The 23,275-nt window shown below is 45.3% G+C and overlaps 1 protein-coding gene across 1 annotated transcript in view; it reads right to left on the bottom strand.

The window, feature by feature from the left end:
* LOC109885024 (oxysterol-binding protein-related protein 3-like) overlaps positions 1-23,275 on the bottom strand; it is a 130,139-nt gene that overhangs the window by 17,016 nt on the left and 89,848 nt on the right. Inside the window, 10 exon segments of the mRNA XM_031820522.1 lie at positions 582-726; positions 2,181-2,325; positions 4,561-4,639; positions 7,605-7,668; positions 7,789-7,926; positions 11,449-11,568; positions 12,805-12,929; positions 13,125-13,215; positions 13,985-14,122; positions 18,832-18,942. Of these exon segments, the coding sequence (XP_031676382.1) occupies positions 582-726; positions 2,181-2,325; positions 4,561-4,639; positions 7,605-7,668; positions 7,789-7,926; positions 11,449-11,568; positions 12,805-12,929; positions 13,125-13,215; positions 13,985-14,122; positions 18,832-18,942 (1,156 nt within the window).

The raw sequence follows: 23,275 nt of genomic DNA, 5'->3' as shown, positions 1-23,275 counted from the left end.
AGAAATCAAGATATAGACACAAGGGGTCTGAACTGTATCTACTAGTAGAAATCAAGATATAGACACAAGGGGTCTGCACTGTATCTACTGGTAGAAATCAAGATATAGACACAAGGGGTCTGAACTGTATCTACTAGTATAAATCAAGATATAGACACAAGGGGTCTGAACTGTATCTACTAGTAGAAATCAAGATATAGACACAAGGGGTCTGAACTGTATCTACTAGTAGAAATCAAGATATAGACACAAGGGGTCTGCACTGTATCTACTAGTAGAAATCAAGATATAGACACAAGGGGTCTGAACTGTATCTACTAGTAGAAATCAAGATAAAGACACAAGGGGTCTGAACTGTATCTACTAGTAGAAATCAAGATAAAGACACAAGGGGTCTGACCTGTATCTACTAGTAGAAATCAAGATAAAGAGATCATTTAAAAATCAACTGTACAGATAAGAAAAGTATGAATACTTCCAACCGATGGGCTAAACATGTAAAGCCCTGATCTGTATCATGTGTAGGTCAAGACACTGGGCTCAGTATAACAGGTTCAGGCTGTTATTACAATCATACATACTGGCTCTCCAGATGCAGGTGGCAGAGGGGGGGTCTCCACAGTACACCCCCTCGTTCCACTTCCCAAACAGTCTGTGGATGACCTTCCCCTTGTGGTCTGTGATGGTGCCCTCCACCTCGTTAACACTCGAGTTCCAGTACTTGGCCTGTACACAGGGAGGAATGCATAACATTGCTATTGAATATCAAGCCCTGGCCAAAATATTGCAATATACACCTAGAAAAAGAACCTTAAAGGGTTCTTCGGCTGTCCTCATATGAGAACCTTTCTTGGTTCCATGTAGAACCCTTTCCACAGAGGGTTTTTACATAGAACCCAAAAGGGTTCAACCTGGAACCGAAAAGGGTTCTACCTGGAACCAAAAAGGGTTCTACCTGGAACCAAAAAGGATTCTACCTGGAACCAAAAAGGGTTCTCCTATGGGGAAAGCTGAAGAACCCTTTGAAACCCTTTTTCTACGAGTGTATAGGGAATAGGGGGACATTGGGGACAGGCCCTAAATTAATCTTATTTAATAGTTCTCAGGTTTAGTTTGTCTGTCACTCTGATCTATGAGTCACTGTGGGTAAGAAGAGTCATAATAGATCTTTATTTTCATCTTCATATACCCGCCAGTAGATGACAGTGTTGAGTTATCTATGTTCAAACACAACATGCTGAACCAGTAGAGTACAGTAGTTTACAATGAGAACCACTGAGGAGATGAGGGGACAGGAGAAGAGAGGAGAGGAGAAAGGAGAGAGATGAGAGAGGAGAGAGGGGAGAGATGAGAGGGGTGAGAGGAGAGATGAGAGGAGAGAGATGAGAGAGGAAAGAGGGGACAGGGTAGAGGGGAGAGGGGAAAGAGGAGTGGGGAGAGGAGAGGGGGTAGAGATGAGAGATGAGAGATGAGAGGGGAGAGTGGAGAGGAGAGAAGAGAGAGGAGAGGACAGGAGAGAGGAGAGGACAGCACCGTAGAGGACAGGACAGGAGAGGGGAGAGGAGAGGAAAGGAGAGGAAAGAGGACAGGACAGGAGAGGTTATATTGTATAATCAAATCAAATCAAATGTATTTATATAGCCCTTCGTACATCAGCTGATATCTCAAAGTGCTGTACAGAAACCCAGCCTAAAACCCCAAACAACCCCAAAATAATAAGCTCCTACATGTCTTGACCTGGCATCCTTCTACACTGCAGTAGACCTTTCAACTCCTCAGAGACGAACACCAATTACCTGTCAGCTTTTGGAATGGGCTCTACGAAGTTCAACTTCAAAACGCAGAGATGCATGGAGTTGTTGTTCATTCAGGGGGAAGGCCATGCACAGGGTGTGTGTGTGTGTGTGTGTGGAACACAGTTTTGACTAATTTAAGCTTTTAACAACCCTTTCACCAACCTGCATCACTTATAAAGAAGCATTTCCACTCAGCTTGCAGCTTTCCAGTGTCCAGTTAGACTGGAGAGTGGCTGGATATCTCTCACTGAAAAGCAGCTTTATTACTGCCATGGCCAGGGGGGACTCACACACCCAGATACTGACTGCTCTAAATATCAGGTTAAACAGGTGGAATATCCCCTCCGGTTTACACCCCCCCCCCCCCCCCCCCCCGTCTCTCACCTTGATGAAGGTGACCTTACACTGGCAGATATCAGTGCTGGTGTTCCTGATGGAGATCTCTCCGTAGTGTTCTATCCAGCGCTGCCCACTCAGGATGTTGTGGATGCAGGACGTGACCTTGTTCCACTCATAGTGGTCCCCAAACCTGCAGGACGGGGAGAGGGCGTGTCACAATATGTTTGTGTTTCAGTGTGTGTGTGTGTGTGTGTGTGTGTGTGTGTGTGTGTGTGTGTGTGTGTGTGTGTGTGTGTGTGTGTGTGTGTGTGTGTGTGTGTGTGTGTGTGTGTGTGTGTGTGTGTGTGTGTGTGTGTGTGTGTGTGTGCGCATGAGATAAGACGCAGGTCACTGTATAAAACAACAAAAGTACCTTTAATAGAATTAAATCAGTTTATTATCAGTCTATTATCAGTCTATTATCAGTCTGTTATCAGTCTGTTATCAGTCTGTTATCAGTCTGTTATCGGTCTGTTATCAGTCTATTATCAGTCTGTTATCAGTCTGTTATCAGTCTGTTATCGGTCTGTTATCGGTCTGTTATCAGTCTGTTATCGGTCTGTTATCGGTCTGTTATCAGTCTGTTATCCGTCTGTTATCAGTCTATTATCAGTCTATTATCAGTCTATTATCAGTATATCAGTCTATTATCAGTCTGTTATCAGTCTATTATCAGTATATCAGTCTATTATCAGTCTGTTATCAGTCTATTATCAGTCTACTATCAGTCTATTATCAGTCTGTTATCCGTCTGTTATCCGTCTGTTATCAGTCGTATCACTATATTATCAGTCTGTTATCAGTTTGTTATCAGTTTGTTATCAGTCTACTATCAGTCTACTATCAGTCTATTATCAGTATATCAGTCTATTATCAGTCTGTTATCAGTTTGTTATCAGTCTACTATCAGTCTACTATCAGTCTATTATCAGTCTGTAATCCGTCTATTATCAGTCTGTTATCAGTTTGTTATCAGTCTACTATCAGTCTACTATCAGTCTACTATCAGTCTATTATAGTTAGTTGGATAGTTGGTCAGTAAAGGGGGGTCTGGTTGGACCATGGATATAGTGGATAGTTGGTCAGTAAAGGGGGGTCTGGTTGGACCATAGATGTAGTGACTAGTTGGTCAGTAAGGGGGGTCTGGTTGGACCATGGATATAGTGGATAGTTGGTCAGTAAAGGGGGGTCTGGTTGGACCATAGATGTAGTGACTAGTTGGTCAGTAAGGGGGGTCTGGTTGGACCATGGATGTAGTGGCTAGTTGGTCAGTAAGGGGGGTCTGGTTAGACCATGGATGTAGTGGCTAGTTGGTCAGTAAGGGGGGTCTGGTTGGACCATGGATGTAGTGGCTAGTTGGTCAGTAAGGGGGGTCTGGTTGGACCATGGATGTAGTGGCTAGTTGGTCAGTAAGGGGGGTCTGGTTGGACCATGGATGTAGTGACTAGTTGGTCAGTAAGGGGGGTCTGGTTGGACCATGGATATAGTGGATAGTTGGTCAGTAAAGGTGGTCTGGTTGAACCATGGATGTAGTGGCTAGTTGGTCAGTAAGGGGGGTCTGGTTGGACCATAGATGTAGTGACTAGTTGGTCAGTAAGGGGGGTCTGGTTGGACCATGGATGTAGTGGCTAGTTGGTCAGTAAGGGGGGTCTGGTTGGACCATGGATGTAGTGGCTAGTTGGTCAGTAAGGGGGGTCTGGGGGTCTGGTTGGACCATGGATGTAGTGACTAGTTGGTCAGTAAGGGGGGTCTGGTTGGACCATGGATGTAGTGGCTAGTTGGTCAGTAAGGGGGGTCTGGTTGGACCATGGATGTAGTGACTAGTTGGTCAGTAAGGGGGGTCTGGTTGGACCATGGATGTAGTGGCTAGTTGGTCAGTAAGGGGGGTCTGGTTGGACCATGGATGTAGTGGCTAGTTGGTCAGTAAGGGGGGTCTGGTTGGACCATGGATGTAGTGACTAGTTGGTCAGTAAGGGGGGTCTGGTTGAACCATGGATGTAGTGGCTGGTTGGTCAGTAAGGGGGGTCTGGTTGGACCATGGATGTAGTGGCTAGTTGGTCAGTAAGGGGGGCCTGGTTGGACCATGGATGTAGTGGCTATTTGGTCAGTAAGGGGGGTCTGGTTGGACCATGGATGTAGTGGCTAGTTGGTCAGTAAGGGGGGTCTGGTTGGACCATGGATGTAGTGACTAGTTGGTCAGTAAGGGGGTCTGGTTGAACCATGGATGTAGTGGCTAGTTGGTCAGTAAGGGGCGTCTGGTTGGACCATGGATGTAGTGGCTAGTTGGTCAGTAAGGGGGGCCTGGTTGGACCATGGAGACAGTGGCTAGTTGGTCAGTAAGGGTGGTCAGGTAGAGTGAGATTGAGAGGGACAGTAAAGGACTCACCCTGGCAGCATCACATGGGTGGTGCCCACAGGAACTATTTCCATAGACTTCCCCCAGAACTTGTTTTTCCACCTCATGTCTAAAGACATCACAGGAAAGACAACAGCAGGGTTAATGCATCCAAGAGGAATGACCTCCAGCTTTAGACTAATAGCTGGTATGGTTGGTTAGGGCCTCCAGCTTTAGACTAATAGCTGGCATGGTTGGTTAGGGCCTCCAGCTTTAGACTAATAGCTGGTATGGTTGGTTAGGGCCTCCAGCTTTAGACTAATAGCTGGTATGGTTGGTTAGGGACTCCAGCTTTAGACTAATAGCTGGTATGGTTGGTTAGGGACTCCAGCTTTAGACTAATAGCTGGTATGGTTGGTTAGGGACTCCAGCTTTAGACTAATAGCTGGTATGGTTGGTTAGGGCCTCCAGCTTTAGACTAATAGCTGGTATGGTTGGTTAGGGCCTAAAGCTTTAGACTAATAGCTGGTATGGTTGGTTATGGACTCCAGCTTTAGACTAATAGCTGGTATGGTTGGTTAGGGACTCCAGCTTTAGACTAATAGCTGGTATGGTTGGTTAGGGACTCCAGCTTTAGACTAATAGCTGGTATGGTTGGTTAGGGACTCCAGCTTTAGACTAATAGCTGGTATGGTTGGTTAGGGACTCCAGCTTTAGACTAATAGCTGGTATGGTTGGTTAGGGACTCCAGCTTTAGACTAATAGCTGGTATGGTTGGTTAGGGCCTCCAGCTTTAGACTAATAGCTGGTATGGTTGGTTAGGGCCTAAAGCTTTAGACTAATAGCTGGTATGGTTGGTTATGGACTCCAGCTTTAGACTAATAGCTGGTATGGTTGGTTAGGGACTCCAGCTTTAGACTAATAGCTGGTATGGTTGGTTATGGACTCCAGCTTTAGACTAATAGCTGGTATGGTTGGTTAGGGCCTCCAGCTTTAGACTAATAGCTGGTATGGTTGGTTAGAGACTCCAGCTTTAGACTAATAGCTGGTATGGTTGGTTAGGGACTCCAGCTTTAGACTAATAGCTGGTATGGTTGGTTAGGGACTCCAGCTTTAGACTAATAGCTGGTATGGTTGGTTAGGGACTCCAGCTTTAGACTAATAGCTGGTATGGTTGGTTAGGGACTCCAGCTTAAGCTAATAGACCAGTGATCCGCGTGGTCAGGAAAATCTCTTGCCCCTAGTTATTATGACCCAGTGTCTGTGTCAGGTGAAAGGGTGCGTATCAGGTGAAAGGGTGTGTATCAGGTGAAAGGGTGAGAATTAGGTGAAAGGGTGTGTATCAGGTGAAAGGGTGTGTATCAGGTGAAAGGGTGAGTATTAGGTGAAAGGGTGAGTATTAGGTGAAAGGGTGAGTATTAGGTGAAAGGGTGTGTATCAGGTGAAAGGGTGTGTATCAGGTGAAAGGGTGTGTATCAGGTGAAAGGGTGAGTATCAGGTGAAAGGGTGAGTATCAGGTGAAAGGGTGAGTATTAGGTGAAAGGGTAAATATTAGGTGAAAGGGTATGTATCAGGTGAAAGGGTGTGTATCAGGTGAAAGGGTGTGTATCAGGTGAAAGGATGAATTTCAGGTGAAAGGGTGAGAATCAGGTGAACGGGTGTGTATCAGGTGAAAGGGTGAATATCAGGTGAAACAGTGTGAGACAAATGAAAGGGTGTGTTTCAGGTGAAAGGGTGAGTGTTAGGTGAAAGGGTGTGTATCAGGTGAAAGGGTGAGTATTATGTGAACGGTGAGTATCAGGCGAAAGGGTGAGTATCAGGTGAAAGGGTGAGTATTAGGTGAAAAGGTGTGTATCAGGTGAAATGGTGTGAGACAGATGAAAGGGTGTGTGTCAGGTGAAAAGGTGAATATCAGGTGAAAGGGTGAGTATCAGATGAAAGGGTGAGTATCAGGTGAAAGGGTGAGTATCAGGTGAAAGGGTGAATATCAGGCGAAAGCGTGAGTATCAGGTAAATGGGTGAGTATCAGGTGAAAGGGTGAGTATCAGGTGAAAGGGTGAGTATCAGGTGAAATGGTGAATATCAGGTGAAAGGGTGAGTATCAGGTGAAAGGGTGAATATCAGGTGAAAGGGTGGGTATCAGGTGAAAGGGTGAGTATCAGGTGAAATGGTGAGTATCAGGTGAAAGGGTGAATATCAGGTGAAAGGGTGAGTATCAGGTGATAGGGTGAGTATTATGTGAACGGTGAGTGTCAGGCAAAAGGGTGAGTATCAGGTGAAAGGGTGAGTATTAGGTGAAAAGGTGTGTATCAGGTGAAATGGTGTGAGACAGATGAAAGGGTGTGTGTCAGGTGAAAAGGTGAATATCAGGTGAAAGGGTGAGTATCAGATGAAAGGGTGAGTATCAGGTGAAAGGGTGAGTATCAGGTGAAAGGGTGAATATCAGGTGAAAGCGTGAGTATCAGGTGAATGGGTGAGTATCAGGTGAAAGGGTGAGTATCAGGTGAAAGGGTGAGTATTAGGTGAAAGGATGTGTATCAGGTGAAAGGGTGTGTATCAGGTGAAAGGGTGAGTATCAGGTGAAAGGGTGAGTATCAGGTGAAAGGGTGAGTATCAGGTGAAAGGGTGTGTATCAGGTGAAAGGGTGAGTATCAAGTGAGAATGTGAATATCAGGTGAAAAGGTGAATATCAGGTGAAAGGGTGAGTATCAGGTAAAAGGGTGAGTATCAGGTGAAAGGGTGAATATCAGGTGAAAGGGTGAGTATCAGGTGAAAGGGTGAATATCAGGTGAAAGGGTGAGTATCAGTGAAAGGGTGAGTATCAGTGAAAGGGTGAGTATCAGGTGAAAGGGTGAATATCAGGTGAAAGGGTGAGTATCAGGTGAAAGGGTGAGTATCAGGTGAAAGGGTGAGTATCAGGTGAAATGGTGAGTATCAGGTGATAGGGTGAATATCAGGTGAAAAGGTGAGTATCAGGTGAAAGGGTGTGTATCAGGTGAAAGGGTGTGTATCAGGTGAAAGGGTGAGTATCAGGTGAAAGGGTGAATATCAGGTGAAAGGGTAATAGTTTGTAGAGGACCATGGTGTTGACTTACCTTGCCAGAATATGTAGTTTTTAGAGTCAGCGTGGCATGCTGATATAGGTGGGTGATGGCTGACCTGAGAACAGAGATAAAGATTGGCAGGCTTGTACTGGATGGATCAAACCCTATGAATTCTTCAGATGTGGGACAAATACTTCCAGGTCATATTTAGGACATGTGGGTCTGTGTACAGTACCTGTTCTGCTACAAATCGGAGGCCCTTGTCGGGGCGGTCACACTCATAGGTCTCCCCCAGGACCGGGTTGAAGGGCTTCCCTCCCGCTCGGTGGTAGCTGGACGCGTACCCCGACACTGCAAACGTGGCTATGTACACCTACAGACAGTTAACAGCACCGGTCAGTTCATTACTCCTCTGTTCAAGTATCAGTCATCAGCACATTCTAATGGCCATCATCAGTAACACTTGAGCAGGATAACCACAGACAGACAGACAGACAGACAGACAGACAGACAGACAGACAGACAGACAGACAGACAGACAGACAGACAGACAGACAGACAGACACGGACAGTAGTTAGTGAGTCAAAACACAGATCAACCCAAGAATGACATCATGACAGTTTTTATGGACGACAGAAAGTGCAAAGTGGAACCATAGAGTTGGATAGAGGACTTGGCCCAAAGGCTGTTTCAGCCCTTAATGGCGCTGTCTGTGCTATCTCCATTCTCCAAAGATGACCCGAGCCGGAGATGAGCCCTCTGGTACATCTCTATGAGATAAGAAGTTGTCCCACCATAATTACCCCTGGGGGTCCGCAGGAGAACTGTTTGTAGTGAGTTTGTGTCCAATGGACCATTCAATAACCCTTCATTCTAACATCTGATCATTGCTGGTGAAATTCCCATTTGATTTCCCACAGATAAAGATATAATTGGGCTCCTGAGTGGCGTAGCATCTCAGTGCTAGTGGTGTCACTACAGACCCTGGTTCAATTCCAGGCTGTATCACAACTGGCCGTGATTGGGAGTCCCATAGGGCGGCGCACAATTGGCCCAGTGTCGTCCGGGTTAGGGTTTGGTCATTGTAAATGAGAATTTGTTCTTAACTGACTTTTCTAGTTAAATAAATAAAATGTAAATAATTTCCTCTCCATTTGAGTAGAATGGGCCTGATGACCTCAGTAATGTGAAACTGAATGGGGTTGTGTCCAAATGGAACTCTATTTAGTGCACTACTTTTAATCAGGGCCCATAGGGAATAGGGTGTCATTTGAGAGGAAGCCAGAATGGCTGGCTGGCTGAGTGGATGCTGTCTGGATCTGGATGTCCCCTCTGATAGGCCACACTGGGCCAGGGGAAAAAGCACTCATCATCATCATCATCATAATCACCATCTCCTCCACTCCACAAAGACCCTGATGGGACAGATGTCTTCAGCTGCCTGCTGCCTGTCCTCTTCAATGCAGACTACAGCTGTCTTCACCTGCCTGCTGCCTCTCCTCTTCAACACAGATTAGAGCTGTCTTCAGCTTCCTCTCCTCTTCAACACAGATTAGAGCTGTCTTCAGCTTCCTCTCCTCTTCAACACAGATTAGAGCTGTCTTCAGCTGCCTCTCCTCTTCAACACAGATTACAGCTGTCTTCATCTGCCTACTACTGTTTATTTTCAACACAGATTAGAGCTGTCTTCAGCTGCCTGCTACCTCTCCTCTTTAACACAGATTATAGTTGCAAAATTCCCAGGTTTTCAGCCTTTCAGCCTCTACATCAACAACCTTTCTTCTATGTGAAAGGGAGTGGACACCCGCATGTATGCTGATGATACAGTCCTTTACACCTGTGGTAATCTCAGAAACCCGAGAACTAAAACCATGCGTAATTGCGTCAGTTGTGTTAAATCAGTGTTTCCCAAACTAAGTCCTGGGGACACCAAGAAGCGTACATTTAGTCATGACCCTTGCACTATAGAGCTGATTCAAATTATCAAAGCTTGATGATGAGTTGGTTGTTTGAATCCGCTGTGTAGTGCCTGGGGGAAAACTAAATGTGCACACAGGGGGTGCCAAGGAGGACTGGGTTTGGGAGCAGGTTGTAATTAAACTAACACAAGTACTGTACCTCTGTCTGTAACTAATGCTTAGCTATTGATTAATGTAGCATTACTGTACCTCTGTCTGTAACTAATGGTTAGCTATTGATTAATGTAGCATTACTGTACCTCTGTCTGTAAATAATGGTTAGTTATTGATTAATGTAGCATTACCGTACCTCTGTCTGTAACTAATGCCTAGCTATTGATTGATGTAGCATTACTGTACCTCTGTCTGTAACTAATGCCTAGCTGTTGATTGATGTAGCATTACTGTACCTCTGTCTGTAACTAATGCTTAGCTATTGATTGATGTAGCATTACTGTACCTCTGTCTGTAACTAATGCCTAGCTATTGATTAATGTAGCATTACTGTACCTCTGTCTGTAACTAATGGTTAGCTATTGATTAATGTAGCATTACTGTACCTCTGTCTGTAACTAATGCCTAGCTGTTGATTGATGTAGCATTACTGTACCTCTGTCTGTAACTAATGCCTAGCTATTGATTGATGTAGCATTACTGTACCTCTGTCTGTAACTAATGCCTAGCTGTTGATTGATGTAACATTACTGTACCTCTGTCTGTAACTAATGCCTAGCTGTTGATTGATGTTTGGCTCTGCCTGCTGATAATGCAGTGAGAGGAGGAAGAGAACACACAATCATAGCGATGATCCATGAGGTGAACTAGAGAAAAGGGCTGAGGTGTCAATAAATACAGGTTGCATCCCAAATAGCACCCTATTCCCAAGTGCACTACTTTTGACCAGAGCCTTAATGGGTATAGGGAGCCATTTGGAACGCAGCCTGTATTTACTGACACCTCTGCCCTTTTCTCTAGTTCACCTCATGTATCATCGCTATGACGCCCACCTCTCTGACAAACTGACAAACTCCACTCAACTTCTATTGGTTGGGGAGTCTGGAAGCTGTGGGTCTAGTTCTAGTCCTTCACACTAAGCTACTGCAGCCGGTAACACACATTCATCATTTCAAATGGAACAAACTGTCTGCAGGAAATATATTCCACACAGATTTATTACCGCAGTGAGGTCCCATGTCTTCAAAGGCTTTCATCAAATGTCTCTCGCTTTAGAAAAACTGGTCAGTGAATATAAAGCGCCATCAAATCAGCGAAGTGCTGATCTTAATCCTCAATCCATTTAGTAGTCATATACAATTGCTGATAAACAATTATATGCACAAAAGCAGAACACCAAACAGATCATTTGTACCAAGTAATTTAAAACGGAGCGAGCCAAGGCACACTACTGGCTACAGCCGAAGTGTCCAATCAGGATCTAGCCAGTGGGAATGAAATGTAATTTCTCCTCAAATGTCAATAGGACATTACAGCACTACCGTGAAGAGTGTGTATTATTCACCATTTGTGCAGAAGGGGTCTTGTGTGCTCAGATGTGTGAATCTGTTCGGTGTGTGTATGTGTGCATTGTGAAAGTGGTACGTCAGTGTGTGTGTATTTAGAGCATATTCTCTCTCCATACCCTCAAAGGAGTCCAGTGTGTGTGTGTGTGTGTGTGTGTGTGTGTGTGTGTGTGTGTGTGTATGTGTATGTGTATGTGTGTGTGTGTGTGTGTGTATGTGTGTGTGTGTGTGTGTATGTGTGTGTGTGTGTGTGTGTGTGTGTATGTGTGTGTGTGTGTGTGTGTGTGTGTCCTCTCACCATGCGTTCAAAGGGGTCCTGTGTGTGTGTGTGTGTATGTGTGTGTGTGTGTGTGTGTGTGTGTGTATGTGTGTGTGTGTGTGTGTGTATGTGTGTGTGTGTGTGTGTGTCCTCTCACCATGCGTTCAAAGGGGTCCTGTGTGTTAGCAGCTCTGTCCAGCAGCTCGCTGTACTCCAGCTCCTCACACAGTCTCTGCAGGGTGTTGAGGGGCTCGTTCAGCTGAACAGGCATAGCCACCTGAATAATCAGAAGAACACATTTACACAGCAATCACAAAGCTAGATTCGGTCACCTTCATAAGAAAACAAATGTAGTAATGATGTAATAATGTCACGTAAACCAAATAGAATAATGTAAGTAAAATAATAAGACATTTAGTAATGTTTAGAGCTCTACGTAGGCAGAGACCAATCACAAACACAACAACACACCAACACGGCAGAGACCAATCACAAACTCACAAACACAACAAAACACCAACACGGCAGAGACCAATCACAAACACAACAACACACCAACACGGTAGAGACAAACCACAAACACAACAACACACCAACACAGCAGAGACCAATCACAAACACAACACACCACCAACACGGCAGAGACCAATCACAAACACAACAACACACCAACACGGCAGAGACCAATCACAAACACAACAACACACCAACACGGCAGAGACCAATCACAAACACAACAACACACCAACACAGCAGAGACCAATCACAAACACAACAACACACCAACACAGCAGAGACAAACCACAAACACAACAACACACCAACACGGCAGAGACAAACCACAAACACAACAACACACCAACACGGCAGAGACAAACCACAAACACAACAACACACCAACACGGTAGAGAGAAATAAACCAACACACTAGACAGAAATAAACCAACACGGTAGAGAGAAATAAACCAACACAGTAGAGAGAAATAAACCAACACAGTAGAGAGAGATAAACCAACACAGTAGAGAGAAATAAACCAACACAGTAGAGAGAAATAAACCAACACAGTAGAGAGAAATAAACCAACACAGGAGACAGAAATAAACCAACACAGTAGAGAGAAATAAACCAACACAGGAGACAGAAATAAACCAACACAGGAGACAGAAATAAACCAACACAGTTGACAGAAATAAACCAACACAGGAGACAGAAATAAACCAACACAGTAGAGAGAAATAAACCAACACAGTAGAGAGAAATAAACCAACACAGGAGACAGAAATAAACCAACACAGTAGAGAGAAATAAACCAACACAGTAGACAGAAATAAACCAACACAGTAGAGAGAAATAAACCAACACAGTAGAGAGAAATAAACCAACACAGTTGACAGAAATAAACCAACACAGTAGAGAGAAATAAACCAACACAGGAGACAGAAATAAACCAACACAGTAGAGAGAAATAAACCAACACAGGAGACAGAAATAAAGCTATATGTCCATGGACACCTTGGAGAGGTCTTTCCCTATGTTGTTCTTAAGGATGTTCCACAGACTGATGTTACTGGTGTTAGGGCTGGCCGACGGGAGGCACGACCTGCGTCTTCTCAGAAGGGCCCCGTTCTCTTCACAGCCTGGAGGGTGGAGGGTTATGTTCAGGATATTAGTGGTCATAACTACTGTATGTCAATACGTAACCAGGAAAACAAGTCCCAAATTGCACCCTATTGTACTAGTGTTGAACAGAGCTATGAGCCCCGGTCAACAGGAGTGCATTATACTGGGAATAGGGCGCCACTTGAAACACACATGGTAAAGTGTCCCCTTACCCGAGTTAGGTCTCTCCGTCTCGTTGCTGAAGTTGTCCATGGAGATGTTGTCGCTGACGTTGTCACTGATGTATGAGTCATCATCAGAGGCCTGCAGGATAAAGAATAAATCCCAGATTATCATTAGTGGTCAAATATAACTTTTTTTTACAGCTCCCACCTGAGAGATGCAAGAACCAGGAAACAGGAAGCTGTCAGGTCCCTTTCAACATCCTGTCACAACATATGGGAACATCCTAAATGGTGCCCTAAATAGGGAATAGGAGGCCATTTGGGATGCAGTCAGTGGGTTTGAGAACGGAGGGGGAGGCAGACGGTCGGTCCCAGAGAAGACACTGACTAATGTACACCTCAGCTCCTCTCCTCTCTGCAGTAAGGGTATGTTATTTATAGATGGGGGTAATTAACTTTCACACAGGAACAGAAAACATACTGAACATGTCCTGTAGCTCAGAGCTCTGACTGGAGGTGCCTCATTAAGTCTGAAGCCAGAAGTTTGTCCAGACAAAATATCTTCCAGTTCTCTGTCTGTTACTCCTCTCTCCACCTCCTCCCTCCTCTCTTTCTCCTCCTCCCTCCTCATTCCCCTCCTTCCTCTCTCTCTCCTCCTCCCTCCTCATCACCCTCCTCTCTTTCCTCCTCTTTCTCTCCCCCCTCCCACCTCATCCTCCCTCCTCCTCCCGCTCCCTCCTCATTCTCCCTCCTCTATCCTCCCTCCTCATCCTTCTCCCTCTCCTCCTCATCCTCTCTCCTCATCCTCCTCCCACACCATAGCCTCCCCTTGCTCCTCTTCCTCCCCCTCCCTCCCCGATCCTCCCTCCCTCCCTGTCCTCCTATCCCTCCACCCCTCAGACACTGACCTCGTTTTCTGAGGAGCTGGCAGACAGTAGAACCTCCTGAGCATCGAAGAACTCTGACAGAGACTCTGTGATGGACGCTCTGCTCTCATTGGACGCCTGGTGAACTAGGGGGTGGGATCCATCGGTGGAGTCTTGCTTCTAATAAGAGGAGAACATAATGTCAGTTAGGTTTAGGCTTAAATTAATTCAGTTAGGTTTAGGCTTAAATTAATTCAGTTAGGTTTAGGCTCAGATTAATTCAGCTAGGTTTAGGCTTAGATAAATTTTAACTCATTCTCCTGTTGTTAGAACTTTCAAAAGGAAGAAACATTACTGTCTGAAACAATAAACCATGATTAAACATGTACATTTCCAAAGAATAGCGTGACTGTGTGAATTGAACACACATACAGGTTGTGTCTCAAATGTACATTATTCCTGTTATAGGGCAGTACTGTTGACCAGGGCCCAGAGGGGGACCCAGACAGTACTGTTGACCAGGGCCCAGAGGGCGACCCAGACAGTACTGTTGACCAGGGCCCAGAGGGCGACCCAGACAGTACTGTTGACCAGGGCCCAGAGGGCGACCCAGACAGTACTGTTGACCAGGGCCCAGAGGGGGACCCAGACAGTACTGTTGACCAGGGCCCAGAGGGGGACCCAGACAGTACTGTTGACCAGGGCCCAGAGGGCGACCCAGACAGTACTGTTGACCAGGGCCCAGAGGGGGACCCAGACAGTACTGTTGACCAGGGCCCAGAGGGGGACCCAGACAGTACTGTTGACCAGGGCCCAGAGGGGGACCCAGACAGTACTGTTGACCAGGGCCCAGAGGGGGACCCAGACAGTACTGTTGACCAGGGCCCAGAGGGCGACCCAGACAGTACTGTTGACCAGGGCCCAGAGGGGGACCCAGACAGTACTGTTGACCAGGGCCCAGAGGGGGACCCAGACAGTACTGTTGACCAGGGCCCAGAGGGGGACCCAGACAGTACTGTTGACCAGGGCCCAGAGGGCGACCCAGACAGTACTGTTGACCAGGGCCCAGAGGGAGACCAAGACAGTACTGTTGACCAGGGCCCAGAGGGGGACCCAGACAGTACTGTTGACCAGGGCCCAGAGGGGGACCCAGACAGTACTGTTGACCAGGGCCCAGAGGGCGACCCAGACAGTACTGTTGACCAGGCCCCAGAGGGGGACCCAGACAGTACTGTTGACCATGACCCAGAGGGAGACCCAGACAGTACTGTTGACCAGGGCCCAGAGGGGGACCCAGACAGTACTGTTGACCAGGACCCAGAGGGGGACCCAGACAGTACTGTTGACCAGGACCCAGAGGGGGACCCAGACAGTGCATTAGGCCTACTTGTTGATTCCCTCGTGCCTCTGTGGACCAATTAATGATGAGGAAACAGGGAAGCCTTCCTCTGAGGAAACTCCTCTGACAATAACAGAATCACTAACTGTGTGTGTGTGTGTGTGTTTGTTTTGTATGTGTGCATGTGCGTGTGTGTGTGTGTGGGAATGTGTGTGTGTGTGGGCATGTGAGTGTGTGTGAGTACTAGAAGCATCCAGGGATGTGATCAACAGGATCAGGCTGTACCCTATCATCAGATCTGATTAAATAAACACAACAGTGAGCTCTGGAGGGTACCAATGGACTCTGATTCTCTGTTCGTGTGTGTGTGTGTGTGTGTGTGTGAGCTCTTAAGGATAACAACTGACTCTGAACAGAAGGAGAGGTGTTTACAACTAACAATCCCTTCAGTCTAATCAGTTGTTGTCTCAACACCCAGCTTGATAAGTAGGAGTTGGAGCTGTCAACACTAAGCATCCATATTGTAACAGTTAGGAGTAGAAAACACTGCTGAACCTGTTACTCTGTAACAACTAAGGAGGTGTTGTGCTGATAACCACTCATCATTACAGAGGGGCTGAACAAGCAGTGAGTGGGACAACACCTGTTGTATTGGGACTAAGGCCAGCAGATGATAATGTGTCAGAACAAGCAGTGAGTGGGACAACACCTGTTGTATTGGGACTAAGGCCAGCAGATGATAATGTGTCAGAACAAGCAGTGAGTGGGACAACACCTGTTGTATTGGGACTAAGGCCAGCAGATGATAATGTGTCAGAACAAGCAGTGAGTGGGACAACACCTGTTGTATTGGGACTAAGGCCAGCAGATGATAATGTGTCAGAACAAGCAGTGAGTGGGACAACACCTGTTGTATTGGGACTAAGGCCAGCAGATGATAATGTGTCAGAACAAGCAGTGAGTGGGACAACACCTGTTGTATTGGGACTAAGGCCAGCAGATGATAATGTGTCAGAACAAGCAGTGAGTGGGACAACACCTGTTGTATTGGGACTAAGGCCAGCAGATGATAATGTGTCAGAACAAGCAGTGAGTGGGACAACACCTGTTGTATTGGGACTAAGGCCAGCAGATGATAATGTGTCAGAACAAGCAGTGAGTGGGACAACACCTGTTGTATTGGGACTAAGGCCAGCAGATGATAATGTGTCAGAACAAGCAGTGAGTGGGACAACACCTGTTGTATTGGGACTAAGGCCAGCAGATGATAATGTGTCAGAACAAGCAGTGAGTGGGACAACACCTGTTGTATTGGGACTAAGGCCAGCAGATGATAATGTGTCAGAACAAGCAGTGAGTGGGACAACACCTGTTGTATTGGGACTAAGGCCAGCAGATGATAATGTGTCAGAACAAGCAGTGAGTGGGACAACACCTGTTGTATTGGGACTAAGGCCAGCAGATGATAATGTGTCAGAACAAGCAGTGAGTGGGACAACACCTGTTGTATTGGGACTAAGGCCAGCAGATGATAATGTGTCAGAACAAGCAGTGAGTGGGACAACACCTGTTGTATTGGGACTAAGGCCAGCAGATGATAATGTGTCAGAACAACCAGTGAGTGGGACAACACCTGTTGTATTGGGACTAAGGCCAGCAGATGATAATGTGTCAGAACAACCAGTGAGTGGGACAACACCTGTTGTATTGGGACTAAGGCCAGCAGATGATAATGTGTCAGAACAAGCAGTGAGCGGGACAACACCTGTTGTATTGGGACTAAGGCCAGCAGATGATAATGTGTCAGAACAAGCAGTGAGCGGGACAACACCTGTTGTATTGGGACTAAGGCCAGCAGATGATAATGTGTCAGAACAAGCAGTGAGCGGGACAACACCTGTTGTATTGGGACTAAGGCCAGCAGATGATAATGTGTCAGAACAAGCAGTGAGTGGGACAACACCTGTTGTATTGGGACTAAGGCCAGCAGATGATAATGTGTCAGAACAAGCAGTGAGTGGGACAACACCTGTTGTATTGGGACTAAGGCCAGCAGATGATAATGTGTCAGAACAAGCAGTGAGTGGGACAACACCCGTTGTATTGGGACTAAGGCCAGCAGATGATAATGTGTCAGAACAAGCAGTGAGTGGGACAACACCTGTTGTATTGGGACTAAGGCCAGCAGATGATAATGTGTCAGAACAAGCAGTGAGTGGGACAACACCTGTTGTATTGGGACTAAGGCCAGCAGATGATAATGTGTCAGAACAAGCAGTGAGTGGGACAACACCTGTTGTATTGGGACTAAGGCCAGCAGATGATAATGTGTCAGAACAAGCAGTGAGTGGGACTAAGGCCAGCAGATGATAATGTGTCAGAACAAGCAGTGAGTGGGACAACACCTGTTGTATTGGGACTAAGGCCAGCAGATTATAATGTGTCAGAACAAGCAGTGAGTGGGACAACACCTGTTGTATTGGGACTAAGGCCAGCAGATGATAATGTGTCAGAACAAGCAGTGAGTGGGACAACACCTGTTGTATTGGGACTAAGGCCAGCAGATGATAATGTGTCAGAACAAGCAGTGAGTGGGACTAAGGCCAGCAGATGATAATGTGTCAGAACAAGCAGTGAGTGGGACAACACCTGTTGTATTGGGACTAAGGCCAGCAGATGATAATGTGTCAGAACAAGCAGTGAGTGGGACAACACCTGTTGTATTGGGACTAAGGCCAGCAGATGATAATGTGTCAGAACAAGCAGTGAGTGGGACAATACCTGTTGTATTGGGACTAAGGCCAGCAGATGATAATGTGTCAGAACAAGCAGTGAGTGGGACAACACCTGTTGTATTGGGACTAAGGCCAGCAGATGATAATGTGTCAGAACAAGCAGTGAGTGGGACAACACCTGTTGTATTGGGACTAAGGCCAGCAGATGATAATGTGTCAGAACAAGCAGTGAGTGGGACAACACCTGTTGTATTGGGACTAAGGCCAGCAGATGATAATGTGTCAGAACAAGCAGTGAGTGGGACAACACCTGTTGTATTGGGACTAAGGCCAGCAGATGATAATGTGTCAGAACAAGCAGTGAGTGGGACAACACCTGTTGTATTGGGACTAAGGCCAGCAGATGATAATGTGTCAGAACAAGCAGTGAGTGGGACAACACCTGTTGTATTGGGACTAAGGCCAGCAGATGATAATGTGTCAGATGCTTTTATAATCATATAGCCTGTTCTCATTGGATAATAATGATGATGATCACGGTTGGAAAAGTCTGTTAAAGTCCCAGGTTTTCCCAGAAATCACCGTTTAGATTCCTAGAATTGGGAGGGAACATGCATAAAATCCAGAATCCTCTGGAATCCAGAATCCTCTGGTACCCAGAATCCTCTAGAATCCAGAATCCTCTAGAATCCAGAATCCTCTGGAATCCAGAATCCTCTGACACGTTAGCGGAATTTTGTAAACCTGATAATGCTGATGTGGGAGGGAGGGAGGGTGTGTCATCATGCACGTCATCATGCACGTCCCACACCCACCTGTAGGGGACCAGAGAGGTTTATGAGCCCAGTGGAGGGTTCTGGGATGCAGCTGGACTCAGTGTGAATGTTGCTCAGCCGCTCTCTCAGTTCAGAGTTCTGGGCTATAGCCTGGATGGAACAACAAACAACCAGTGTTCTGTTTCAGCACACAGCCACACACACACAATGCTGGGACGTATTCATTAGTGCACACCGTAGCAAAACCTTTTGCAGCAGAAAAATGAAAAACAAGTGTTTCTTATTGGACACATCCTCCGTGTTGCAGTCTGTTATCTTCTGTTTGGTGCAAAGTGAATATGACCCTGGGACATCAAAACACCACTTATCTCTACTGATTGGTATGATTCATACTTTTTTTTTTTCCTAATCAAACATTTTCTATCAAACATTTTCCGCAATACTGTTTCTACCAATTCAAAAATATAAATATATGTGATTCTGCACAAACAGCCAACCACTTATAGATTGTGTCAATGGGTTCATCATGTACTGAAAACAGGTGCTGTATGAACACACAGCTGTGGGGAAGATGTGATGAGGTGCCTAGAAATGTCTCCCCAATAAGCTCTGAGAAGACCCAAACAAGATGAGACCTGCCTCATCAGTAGTAGGAGTGGTTAAGAACAGAGGTGTCTTTCAAGAGTGACTTAGAGAGGCAAGACATCGAACAAAATACAATGTCACTTCCTTCCAGACACTGATATGCCATTAGGGCTGGAGGTTATGGATGAAGCCCGTCATGAATAAATTAAATAACCGTCATAACCGTTATAAAAAATATGGAACGAACAGCTGACTGAAGACGGGATGACCAGGCACTATTGTGGTTGAGTCAGTTTCTGCGATAACTTGATGTAACTTTTTGTTGCGACTTGCTGAAACAAGCAAGGTGTTTAAGCAAAGTCTTCGGTTGCCGAGACAACACCTCCCTCCCTGCAGCAACAGCACACATAGAAATAGAATGAATAGAAAGGGCTTGGAACCTCTAACCCTCTAAGCCCCGCCCCCCTTGTTTACTGTTGCAACCTCGGACAACATTTTCCCGGCAAGACCAATTCCCCATTCAACCACTGGTGAAATCCCCTCACAACGATCTCAAACTGTGTTTCTAATACACAATGAAATGAAACATAGACTAACCTTTGCTAATCAGGAAACTCTTGAGTTTGTTGTGGCGGACTGTTTCTACGATTGCTTCACGAAAACGCGGTACGATTATATTTGTAGTGTAGCTAGCCACTGAATGTAGGGAAGTCAAATGTTCAGGCTGCTGCACAGTCACTATGGAAACTAGTCTAGAGCGCAAGGTTGACTTGTGTTTAGTAACATTTTAAAACTCTCTCCATGGTTAAAGATAGTGAGAAACATATGTAATTGTTATAAAAATCTGTGAGTGTGTTTCATACAGTATACTACGGCTATGACTGGTTGTCATCTAACGTCAGGTAGATGTAGGACACCAAAGTTCCTAGAGGTTTGTCTGTTAGAAGACGCTGCAATGTTGCCGCTGCTATTGTCCCAGTTCCATTCATTTCAATTCAATATCAATGTGAGGGATTCATTTGCACAAGCTATTTGATTACAGTAGAACAAGCTAATCAATTTGTGTCTTGAGTGACAGCTTGGTAAATATTGGCACGTGAGCAGTTTATAAGGCACTAATTTAGCAAAATGACAAGTCATCTGAATACAAGTGTGACACGTGTGTGTCGGGAGTAACTTTTATGTATTGATCTTCAAAATATCATGACTTATTTCAGCAAACTGATTATCCAAGAAAGAAGAGGAATAGACGGCCAGTCAATAACACAATAGAAAAATCTATATACCGTGTGTGCCAATGTAGTAAGATTAGGGAGGTAAGGCAATAAATAGGCCATAGTGGCGAAATAATTACAATTTAGCTATTAACATTGGAGTGATAGATGTGCAAATGATGATGTGCAAGTAGAGATACTGGGGTGCAAAAGAGGAAAACAAATAAAAAATAACAATATGGGGATGAGGTGGTTGGGTGGGCTATTTACAGATGGGCTGTATACAGGTGCAGTGATCGGTAAGCTGCTCTGACAGCTGATGCTTATAGTTAGTGAGGGAGATATAAGTCTCCAGATTTAGCTTTTGTCTAGTTTGAGAAACAGACACCTCACAAGTCCTCAACTGGCAGCTTCATTAAATAGTACCCACAAAACACCAGTCTCAATGTCAACAGTGAAGAGGCGACTCCGGGATGCTGGCCTTCTAGGCAGTGTTCCTCTGTCCAGTGTCTGTTCTTTGCCCATCTTAATCTTTTCTTTTTATTGGCCAGTCTGAGATATGGCTTCTTCTTTGCAACTCTCCCTAGAAGGCCAGCATCCCGGAGTCGCCTATTCACTGTTGACATTGGGACTGGTGTTTTGCGGATACTATTTAAATGAAGCTGCCAGTTGAGGACTAGAAGGATTTTTTATGAATTTATTTGCACATTATGGTGGAAAATAAGTATTTGGTCACCTACAAACAAGCAAGATTTCTGGCTCTCACAGACCTGTAACTTCTTCTTTAAGAGGTTCCTCTGTCCTCCACTCGTTACCTGTATTAATGGCACCTGTTTGAACTTGTTATCAATATAAAAGACACCTGTCTACAACCTCAAACAGTCACACTCCAAACTCCACTATGGCCAATACCAAAGAGCTGTCAAAGGACACCAGAAACAACATTGTAGACCTGCACCAGGCTGGGAAGACTGAATCTGCAATAGGTAAGCAGCTTGGTTTGAAGAAATCAACTGTGGGAGCAATTATTAGGAAATGGAAGACATACAAGACCACTGATAATCTCCCTCGATCTGGGGCTCCACGCAAGATCTCACCCCGTGGGGTCAAAATGATCACAAGAACGGTGAGCAAAAATCCCAGAACCACATGGGGGGACCTAGTGAATGACCTGCAGAGAGCTGGGACCAAAGTAACAAAGCCTACCATCAGTAACACACTACGCCGCCAGGGACTCAAATCCTGCAGTGCCAGACGTGTCCCCCTGATTAAGCCAGTACATGTCCAGGCCCGTCTGAAGTTTGCTAGAGAGCATTTGGATGATCCAGAAGAAGATTGGGAGAATGTCATATGGTCAGATGAAACCAAAATAGAATTTTCTGGTAAAAACTCAACTCGTTGTGTTTGGAGGACAAAGAATGCTGAGTTGCATCCAAAGAACACCATACCTACTGTGATGCATGGGGGTGGAAACATCATGCTTTGGGGATGTTTTTCTGCAAAGGGACTAGGAAGACTGATCCGTGTAAAGGAAAGAATGAATGGGGCCATGTATCTTGAGATTTTGAGTGAAAACCTCCTTCCATCAGCAAGGGCATTGAAGATGAAACGTGGCTGGGTCTTTCAGCATGACAATGATCCCAAACACACCGCCCGGGCAACGAAGGAGTGGTTTCGTAAGAAGCATTTCAAGGTCCTGGAGTGGCCTAGCCAGTCTCCAGATCTCAACCCCATAGAAAATCTTTGGAGGGAGTTGAAAGTTGCCCAGCAACAGCCCCAAAACATCACTGCTCTAGAGGAGATCTGCATGGAGGAATGGGCCAAAATACCAGCAACAGTGTGAGAAAAAAGTATTTAGTCAGCCACCAATTGTGCAAGTTCTCCCACTTAAAAAGATGAGAGAGGCCTGTAATTTTCATCATAGGTACACTTCAACTATGACAGACAAAATGAGCAAAAAAATCCAGAAAATCACATTGTAGGAATTTTTATGAATTTAGCAAATTATTCTCCCACTTAAAAAAAAACAATTAAGTGGGAGAACTTGCACAATTGGTGGCTGACGAAATAATTTTTTGCCCCACTGTACATGGTTGACTAGATGAGAACTTGCATAAGGCTGATATCTATATTTTAGAACATCGGATGTTGATTATTTTGGAGGCTGCCATCACGAAAAACGGAACAAACCACTTTTCAGTTAGTTAACTTAAAAGGATACTTCTGGATGTTGGTAATGAAGCCGTTTATCTACTTCCCCAGAGTCAGATAAACTCTTGGATCCCTTTTTAATGTCTCTGTGTGCAGTTTAAAGGAAGTTGCTACGGTACAAAACCAAAGATATTGATCCGTTTCAAGCTATCAATCTTATGTCATGGTGATGACTGTAAACTTTTATACTAACATCACTAATCTGAGGTAAAAAGGATGTGTAATTCCACTCAATCTTATGTCATCGTGATGACTGTAAACTTTTATACTAACATCACTAATCTGAGGTAAAAAGGATGTGTAATTCCACTCAATGTTGTGGGGTGAAAATGCCAGCTTGTGTAAGGTAGTAACACAAACTGTCCCCATTAGGGAAATATACAATCATGTTACATTGCAAAATGATTCAACATGTCAATTTCAGATGATAATATATGTTGCCCACTCACAAACTATTGCAACATTGACATCTA

This window comes from Oncorhynchus kisutch, unplaced genomic scaffold (genome assembly GCF_002021735.2).
Source record: "Oncorhynchus kisutch isolate 150728-3 unplaced genomic scaffold, Okis_V2 scaffold3465, whole genome shotgun sequence".
NCBI lineage: Eukaryota > Metazoa > Chordata > Actinopteri > Salmoniformes > Salmonidae > Oncorhynchus > Oncorhynchus kisutch.
The sequence above is the reverse complement of the archived record's forward strand: the minus strand, read 5'-3'. Positions and strand labels throughout refer to the sequence as shown.